General features: G+C 46.0%; 1 protein-coding gene across 2 annotated transcripts; it reads right to left on the bottom strand.

Moving 5' to 3' along the window:
• Nucleotides 1–20: 20 nt before the first annotated feature.
• LOC108936689 (uncharacterized) lies at nucleotides 21–7,395 on the bottom strand. Of its 2 annotated transcripts, XM_018756206.2 has the most exons (9): nucleotides 7,167–7,395; nucleotides 6,222–6,557; nucleotides 3,658–3,699; nucleotides 3,480–3,559; nucleotides 3,191–3,290; nucleotides 2,090–2,200; nucleotides 724–912; nucleotides 436–533; nucleotides 21–310 (listed from the first exon to the last, which is right to left on the bottom strand). In XM_018756206.2, the coding sequence occupies exons 1-8, from the start codon at nucleotides 7,198–7,200 to the stop codon at nucleotides 457–459; spliced, it is 969 nt and encodes a 322-aa protein (XP_018611722.2). In that variant the 5' UTR covers nucleotides 7,201–7,395; the 3' UTR covers nucleotides 21–310; nucleotides 436–456. The 2 variants fall into 2 exon arrangements, with proteins under 2 accessions (XP_018611722.2, XP_018611721.2); XM_018756205.2 differs by having other exon boundaries at nucleotides 21–533; nucleotides 7,167–7,394.
• Between the last annotated feature and the right edge of the window lie 1,886 nt (nucleotides 7,396–9,281).

Here is a 9,281-nt window from a genome sequence, read left to right as displayed (position 1 = left end):
TAAACATGTTGATGATCAGCTGACAACATAAGACTAATTTTAAAAAGTAACACTTGTAAACAAAATGTTTCCATGAAGACGCATGCGGTCTGTCGGATTCATGATGAGGTCCACTTTATACACTTCTAAATATAGCAGTTTCATTTTGACAAAATAAGTAGCTTAAAACAAAGTCGTTTTCAAACCAAGTTAAACTTCATAGGATTGAATTATGAACAAAATCAAGCCACGAGTAAAACAGCGATTGAATAGCTTTGATAAACCCTGGAGGTGGTGGAAGCTTTGGAGGCAGTGTAAAATTTCCAGAATCCTGGAAAAAACAACAATATAAACTGACTTACTAAAACGTCAACGACGTATGAACACATAAATATGCTATATGCATTCACATGTATAGTACACTGAGCATCAGTTCACCCACTACATGATACTGACAGCTGCAGTAGTGATGTTCTCCTACACAGGCTCGTCTAGACTGATCTCGGTGAAGGTCTCACTCGGACCTGCAGGGTTGGGATCTACTCTGCAGAGAACTGCAATGTGAAAGAAGAAAAAGAGAGTAAGAGGCCGTAATACACACCTTCTACATCGAACACCAGTGCCGCTAAAATACAGCTAGAATCATGATGAGTTGGAAGAAGATGCATCACTGAGCCTGCTGATGTCCAAATGGATGCTTTTATCCATGCTTTTAAACCCAGGATGCTGCTGATGAAGACTGACCTCTGTAGCTCCCCATCATGTTGTTGTTATTCTCGTTCTGCTGCTCCTCCAGGGATTCCGAGGACGTCTTGCTGGAGTGGTTCGGCTCGCCGTCCATCAGGTCAAAGGTGAAATCAAGCGGCTTGTCGTTGGGGGTCAGCGGCACCTGGGAGCCAAAGCTGTCCTCGCTGGCCACTTTATCAGGGTCATCTTTGCAGGGAAAGGAAGAATTTTATTCATTGGAAATCAATATTATAAGTGGCTTTGGAGAAATGAGTGAGCTATTGGAGTAAATAACTTTATTAAATCTTAATTGTTCTTAATAACTTAATTGATTACCAAGATGTATCAATGGGTGTAGTATAAAGTAATGTCTGCATAACAGGTTCTGTCAAATTAAGACAAATTATATTGTGAAGCGCACATTTTAAAGCTTATTTGAAGCTTAAGATGATTAGAGTAAAGTAGTAGGTGGCATACAGTTGGTTACAGTAGCTACCCTCTGCTCTTAAGGATCCAGGTTTGAATCTCAGCTCCTTCTGTTATACCTTTGATCAAGATACTTACCCTAAACTGGTACAATAAAAATGACCTTTCTGTATAAATGGGTAAATCAGTGTAAGCAGCCTGTGTAGGCTAAACAGAGACTGTATGCTGCTTTGGAGAAAAGTGAAGAAGAGAAATCTGAGATAAACAAAAGTAAGGAATAGCAGGATCTGTTACTTGTCTGTGGCAACCAATACATGCTGCTTATGCAAACCTAATGTTGTAAAAGCATGGTAAAGGTACCATAAATAGGCAGAGGAGAAAGGACACATGACACCTGAAGGCCATGGTGTCGCTACTCTGCTCACAGCCGCCAGATTAAGGTAACGGCAGGGCATTCGAGCTGCTGACTTTGGGCGGGAAGTGACATCACCCTCGATGTCCTGTTGCACGTCACACCTGCGTAAGCAACTGCTGCTTTGACTGCACGTAAAGGGCCGTGTGATATGTCGATATGGCAGTAAAAATGTAAGCGCAGACACCGTCATTTAAAAATACACATCGTTCCAAATCGCTAAGGCTCACTTGTGCTAAACTGCAGTCTGTCTAGCTTGTACATGAGTGTGGAGTTCTGCTCTGCTGCTGCTGCTGCTGCTGACACTTGACCCTTCTGGGAGCCTAAAAACCTAATTCTACATGATCAAATTCTTCTCCATTTTTCCAAGAGAATTATCGTGAAATTCTAACTAAGCAACCAGGATTTATTACCGTCTAATGCAGAATTTTAGTGTTTAGAGGAAAGTCATCAGTATAGTTACAAATGATAAATCAAAGTTGAGTGCTGCAGTCCTGTAATAGGCAGAAAGCTCGGGACGGGACGGGGTGGGGCGGGGCTCAGTACCGTTGTTGCTGTCCAGTTTCTCGCTTCCAGTCTGCGACAAGGTCTCCCTCGATGGTGCCTTCGGCTCCTCGGGGACACCGGACACGTACGTGAGGCCTTCCGCAGGCTTCTCTGCTCACAAAGTAGGGATACAAAGGGTTTATTGCTCTGTGGTCCATGAGCATTGTTCCTTGCGATACAAACATTCAAGTTACAGATTTTCAAAGATACAAATGTCTTGCAGTTAATCTGTTTTTAACTGTTTACTTTGTGTATTTTCAAAAATTCCTGTTGTGCTGTTAGTTGCACAGCAGACACAACCAACATTTGCACATCCCGCCACTAGACTGCAATAAAACACACTCAGAAAGGATTGCGGGACTGGATTAAATCAACTCAGTTTCACTGTGTTTACGGCTCACGTCTGCTGTTCCCGAGTGTCAGCGAAAAAGACTGAAAGAGATGAAACTGAAAGACTGAAAATGAAAAAAATTGCACATGATTATGGAATGAAATGGTCACCAGTTTGCACAGAATCTGCACTTTGTTGAAACAACATAGTTTTTGTAAAAAAAAAATAAAAAACTTACTGTCAATTTTAATGCCGTTTAAAGTTAATGAAAATGGCAAAAGTGTTAAGTATTTCTTACTATACGTTCTTACACAACCTAACTCGTAAATAAGTCAAGGGATGTCCGTACTACAGATTAATCAGTCAGCCGCTGAAATTAGTCAGGAGGTTGTATTGGTGGCATTTTAAATGAATTCTAATTTAGTTTTAATGCAATGTAATTCTAAGTAAATAAAAATGATGTGCTGAACTGTGGTGGACTGATGTCCCATCCATGGTGTACCCTGCCTCACACCCTATACTTCTGAAATATCAACCCCAATTGTGTTTGTCAGTAGCGGAGCCAGTGCATGCCTCTCTTTTGCAGGAATTATCCGGAAGGTCCCATTGCTTTCCACTGCTACCTTGTCGTGGCGAAGGGTAACACCGCTCTGGTGATCGATGTGACGGTTCGTTTTGAGTATGCCATGTGTTTCACATGATTCTCATGGACTGTTTTTTGAAAGTAACATTAAAATAAAAATATCCGTAACAGAAACAGAAATATTTACCATCATTTTGGGTTGATGCAAATACACCTCTTTGCCCCACAGAGCTTAGAGGAATGTCAATGTCTTCTGCACCTTTCTGGTACAGGTCAAAGGAATAATGCTGGAAATACAGGGTAAAGGTTAGATTAGATTTGATTTTTGTTAAAACTCTTACATTTTCGCATTTACAAAACCCTGAGAAAAACAATGGGCAGACTGAGGATATATAAAATTAGGCAGATTTTAACACTCGCCATGAGCACATTCAAAAGATGGACATCCTTTTCCAAAAGATGTAGAAAATTCTCACCCTTGTTTTTTTCCGTAAAAAGTAAATGAACATGACAACAAGGATGATGCTGATGAGCAGGAGGAATAAAATGATGTATCCTACAAAAGAAAGTTTGATATTTTGGCTTCATATTCGGTAAGATACAATAAAAAATATATCTAGACTAGCTGATTACACACAAGTCAAATCTGCTTACCTGAGTAGTCAAGCTGAGAGCGATGTGCTGCTGCACTTGTTGCTGTCACAAAAAGAAAAAAAACTTTGTTAAAACTTAAAAATCTTTGTCATTACATTTAACTGAATGAGTCTAAACATTTAGTTGTTCCTTTTTTCTCACTTTTTTACAAGCATTTCCCTGCCTGCATGTATGAATGAAAAAATCATCACCCAACTGTCTGTTGTGGAGGGAAAACAACCTGCATTCCTCTGTCCCGCCACTAGTTGGCAGCAAAATGCACCCAGACAGAATGGAAACCCAGCAGGGCTGTGGTGCCGCATTCACTCCATGGGTTCTACTAGCGTCAATCGGTGTCTACGGCTCTGATATTCCTGAATTTATTGATCAGTAACAAAGGTGAGGAATGCTAGACGTGTTTCAAACACCAGTGGCCACTGAATAAGAGTTTGGGGATATGACATACGGTATATTTTTAAGGTCTCATTGTACAAATGTGAGACCATAAGAGGTACAGCAAAATGAACCTCTCCGGAGACCACACAACCCTTAGGGATGCAGCACGGCGAAACAGCCCGGTCTGTCGTGGGGTTACTGCCGTGGCCTGGAGAGTGATCAAGGGAGTGAGCGAGGGCCTCGCTGCAGAGCTCCAGGCTGCATTTACCGCGAGCGAGACACAGGAAGCCGCATCTCTGCTGGTTTCACTCGCAGCCTCATGCCGCTTCACCCCAGCATTATGACTCCCAGTGCTGTTCACCTAAACATTGCACGCTGCTTTTAGCACACTACTTGTTACTGTTACTCTGCAACAACGCTGTCATGATTGAAACCGTACATCAGATCCATCTACAAATTTGATCTGGGAATGATCTGAATCTGGGATGATTTAGTTTGTGCAAAAACAATTCATGGGGGTGGGGGTGGGGGTGGGGGTGGGGCACAGCAGGAAGCGCTGCTGTCTCACAGCACCTGAACTATGGCTTTTTATGTGGGATCCAGTCTGGCTCAGTGTGTGCGGAGTCTGACAAATTGTTATCCTATCCAGGTTGTACACTGCCTCACATCCTGTACTTCCGGCATATTCTCTGGACCACCACGTCCCTGACCCGGACAAGGAGTTATCGATAGTGAATTGAATTAACAAATAAATCCTAGTTGTGCATTGTAATGTATTTATGTACTTGCATTTTTCTACCGTAAGTTAAAATAGGCAAATAAAACCTTTTAGCTGACGCTTTTCTCCAAAGTAACTTACAGTGTTATGTTACTTGCAATTTACCCTTTCATACAGCAAGGTAATGGATAACCAGAAACCTTAACTGTACAAGCAATTATATATATTTAAAAAAAAACTGTTCTAATTTTAGTAATCACAGGTTCTGCAGCTACTTTTAACTTTACACCGCAAAGTAATATCATAGGGGTCCTTAAATAATTTTTGGTGGAGAATTTGCCCGGTAAGAAGGTACACAACGTTACATTCATTTTCAGATCATTAGGTTATCTGAGGGATTTGTTTCTTTGCCCGCAAAACATGCCAAAGCCATTGGCGCTTGGTGCCGAACCGCAGCTCGCCCAGCGCTGTCTGCCGTATCTGAGACGCGACATTCAAACAACAGCTGCTGCTTCTTCTGCGTCGCACACGGCTCGCCGGTGTGGGCCGGCTCGAACCCGACGCAGAGAGAGCGGCTCGAGCGGCCCACACCGACGCTCGGCGGAAAATTGTTGGGCGGGTTTGACTGAAGCCTCCAGGACTTCCCCTGCAGGGCCCAAACTCGCACCCAGTGCCCTTCAGCAGCTATTTCCTACGCATGTAGATTCGAGCGTAGAGCTCAGAGCCGCTGTGGGACACACTGGCACGGTAACGCGCGTAGTGAACGGATCGTTGACATTTAACTGTGACATTTAAAGTTATGACAAAACTTTTTAATGAGCGACTCTGCCTTTTGCTCACCGCTCGTCTCGTGAATACACTGTCTTCAATTTTCGAGTACAAGTTTTGCCAAGAAACTGAAACCCCACACACGCGTACGCGCACAGTCCGAAACCGCCGGTCCCGAGGCGAACCGGAGCCTAACCCGGCAACACGGGGCGCAAGGCCAGAGGGGGAGGGGACGCGCCCAGGGCGGGACTCGAACCGCAGACCCGCCGGGGAGTAGGATCCGGCCAAGTCCACTGCGTCACCCCACGCGACGATCAACAAAAGCTTAATATCACAGACGTCCCTTAAATTATCCACAGGTTGGGATCTGTAAAATAGGTTAGCTGCAGCTACAACGAATTAAAAATTTGCCGTAAGACTTGTATTTATTAATTGTTTTTTTGTCCTGTGCTTTGCCTACGTTTAATGTAATACGCAAGACGTGTGCAAAGGACCCAGCAATCGAGGGAGGTGGACATTTATCGTGCACTTCATTTAAACATCTGAAATTCACCTTAATAGTTAAGATGTCACATTAAGACGGCCAAAAATCAGCACCTCTTTACTTGACCCCGCTGCCATTTTCCACACCCCTACAAGTGAAGCACTGAAGGAGGACTCGTCTTTCAACAGCGTGGCACCTCTCGAGGAGGCTGCCGCCCACCTGTCGTCTCGCTGATGCGAGGCGTCGGACTCGTGCTGCTCCAGGATGCGCTGGTCGACAGCTTCGTGGTTCGTTTTCCTGTGCTGGTCTCCGGCGTAGGGCTCCCTACCGACATCGTCGTTGTTTTGAGGCTATCGTGCGCTGCGCCCGTGGTCTCGACCAGGGCCTCGGTGGGGGTGGAGCTGCTGGATCCGGACACATTGTTCGCACTGCTGTGTATTTCCATTGTGGAGACGCTGGTCTGTAGGCCTACTGTTCTGGAGGTACTGCTTTGCACCGTTGTGGAAGAACCGGTGTCGTTTTCGCCGAACCCCGTGCCAACAAGCAGTAGCAGACCTTCGGAAACAAAATAACAAAACCATATGTAAATCTGACATCCAAATAAAGCCAAAGGAGCCCATTTAAAGCCGAACGAACACTCAGATTTAATGTGATACCCGTTCTCGAGCGAACGTGTTGATTTTGAACCAGCCGGCGCGGTAACCAGCCGTACGGCTCAAGCAGCGCCGTTCATTCGGTCACCTGTATGACCGCTGTCCGCCTGAAGTGATTACAGTACCTTTTCGGTCAGGCTCATACCTGCAGTCCAGCTCACGCCGTCACCGACTTGAGGCCCGGTGCCATATTTCTCCAAAATCACTCCCTTACTTTCCGACTAGTTTGAAGCAAACAGTGGATTTTTTCAAAATTGTCGCATTTTAGATGTGAAAACTAGCTCGAGGAGCGCACTTCAGTTTGGGTTAGGGTTAGTAGAAAAATCAGCCTTGTGGGTAAAAATGAAGAAACAAGGCCTGCATCTCGACACCCACTCTTCTGCAGATGTTTCTTATGCGTAAATCCTGACGCGAACCACCGAAGGAAGGCCTGCCTTTCGAATCAAAGAAGTTGCATTTGTCCGAGAGCTCACGGCGAAAGCGTGGTAGGCAGACTTTTGGAGGAACTCACCGAGGATGCGGAGGGGGAGGTGGCTGGAGGACATGTTGGAGCAGCTGTCCAGCGGTGCGCTGTCACTCGAATCAGGGCTCTACTCTGCTACACGCACTCGTGTAGGAAAGGCGAGGGCGGGGAACTTGTGCTGCTTTCACACAAACGCAAGCAAGCGGGCAAACCGCAGCAAAGCCGACTCACGACAGGAAGCAGCAGCAGCAGCAGCAGCAGTAACACACCGCACGCAGGAGACATGCCGAAGCAGGGCGGTTTCCTGGCCTTCGCAGAAGAGCACGGAAGTAAGGTGACCCCCTTATCCTGGGCACGGGAGCACGCTAACGTTATTCGTTGGCGCGCTAGTTAGAGCATCGGCCTTTGAACCCAGAGGACCTGAGGATGATTAAATGGGAAAATCACTGCAAGCAGCTCGTCACTGTGAGCTGCTTTAGAGAAAAGAACGCGCCAACTGAGCATTTGTAACAGAACTCGCAATAGATAGGGCTTATGATAAAAGGGTGCTCTATGCTGGATCACACACACACTGTCTGAACCACTTGTCCCATTTGGGGTCGGGGGAGCTGGGGCCTAACCCGGCAACACAGGGCGTGAGGGACGCACCCAGGACGGGACGCCAGTCCATCGCAAGGCATTCCAAGCGGGATTCGAACCCCAGACCCACCGCCGGAGAGCAGGACCTGGTCCAATCCACCGTGCCACCCTGCCCCCCTCTTACTTAATCACTTAAGTAAAGGGAGCTGTTAAAATGTGCCGCTCAGTGCCAAGTCCTTATTATGACCTCAGTTTCATTTCCTCTTCACCCAGGCCAGGGCAGTTTTAACAGCCCGACAAAGAAACGCTTCCTCAAGGCGGCTCTTGCGCCGCTTGCTATTGCCCCGCAACTTCGTCATTTCGTCACTTCGTCATTTCAGCTCCCGCTTCTGGCCACGAGGGGGCGACAGAAGCAAAAAAATGGGAACTACGAGCGAAAGGAGCACAAATCACGTCAAACTCGTGTAACGTTTGTCCTCGTCGTAGAATGTGTGGTGCGTAGCTTTTAGATTTTATTGCCAATATGCAGTATATAACCAGGATGTTAAAGAAAGTACTTTATCCTTTCGTTTTCAGTTTCTTTAAATTCCAGCAGCACGAGGGAAATTTCTGCAGCCAGCTAAGACAGCAAGTAAAGTACAAAGTTGGACAGTGAGCTGTTGTGTTGAGTCAGCTCAGCTTGTGTGCAGGTTACATCATCTGTGTCCCTTGAAGCCAGTGTAAATTTACCATATTTTTGATTACGGTAAACAAATGAGGGTTTTCTTTTTCAGGCATTGACCTCGTTATGTGACCGCAGAGGGTGGAAATCTAGTGTTCTTATTATAAGAAATCCACATTTTTTTGGTCCCATGATGAAAAATGTCCATTAATTCCTGTGAGACATGTTTAATCCAGTAGCAGCGGTTAAATGCACGGTGCAGGTGTGTTGCGCTCAGAGCTGTCACCCTGCCTTGGAAGGACCCAGCGTTGAATCCCTAGGACTGGATGAACTATTTGCTCTGCTTGGGATCGTGGTGTGTGTGTGTGTGTGTGTGTGTGTGTGGGGTAGGAGGGGGTAAGACCACCCACTCTGAGGATTCAGATGGAAAATTCATGGCCACTTCATGACCCTCTGTGCTGCTCCGCTCTGCTACGGCCCTCGATTGTTTGCCCAGAACACCCAGTCCACGGGAAGCCATAGTACAAACCGACAACCAGAGGGGGTGCCATGAAAGAGCTTCAGGTGAACACAGAATCTGCAAAGGGAAAGAGATCAGGGGGAACCACAATATACACTAGATAGATAGATAGATAGATAGATAGATAGATAATATCATGAGTCATTCTTGAATGTTCAGTAATGAAACGCGTGTGATCGGTGCAGGAAGTGAGCCGGGCAGGAGCTCGGAGCCATGGAGCCCATGAAGCTGGACATATTAACAGAGCAGGTTTTGACCCGGGATTAGAAGGGCTTGTAAGCTGTGACCTCTTGAGGATGGCAGCTGAGCTGGTATTTAAATCGGCCATTCAGATCACAGCCTCCCCCAGTCTCAATAGCATGTTGTGTGTGTCTGTGGTGGGGGCTCAAAGGGGGAGAAGGCA

Source organism: Scleropages formosus, chromosome 3, assembly GCF_900964775.1.
Source record: "Scleropages formosus chromosome 3, fSclFor1.1, whole genome shotgun sequence".
In the NCBI taxonomy this organism is placed as follows: domain Eukaryota; kingdom Metazoa; phylum Chordata; class Actinopteri; order Osteoglossiformes; family Osteoglossidae; genus Scleropages; species Scleropages formosus.
This window is presented reverse-complemented; position numbering and strand designations above follow the sequence as displayed.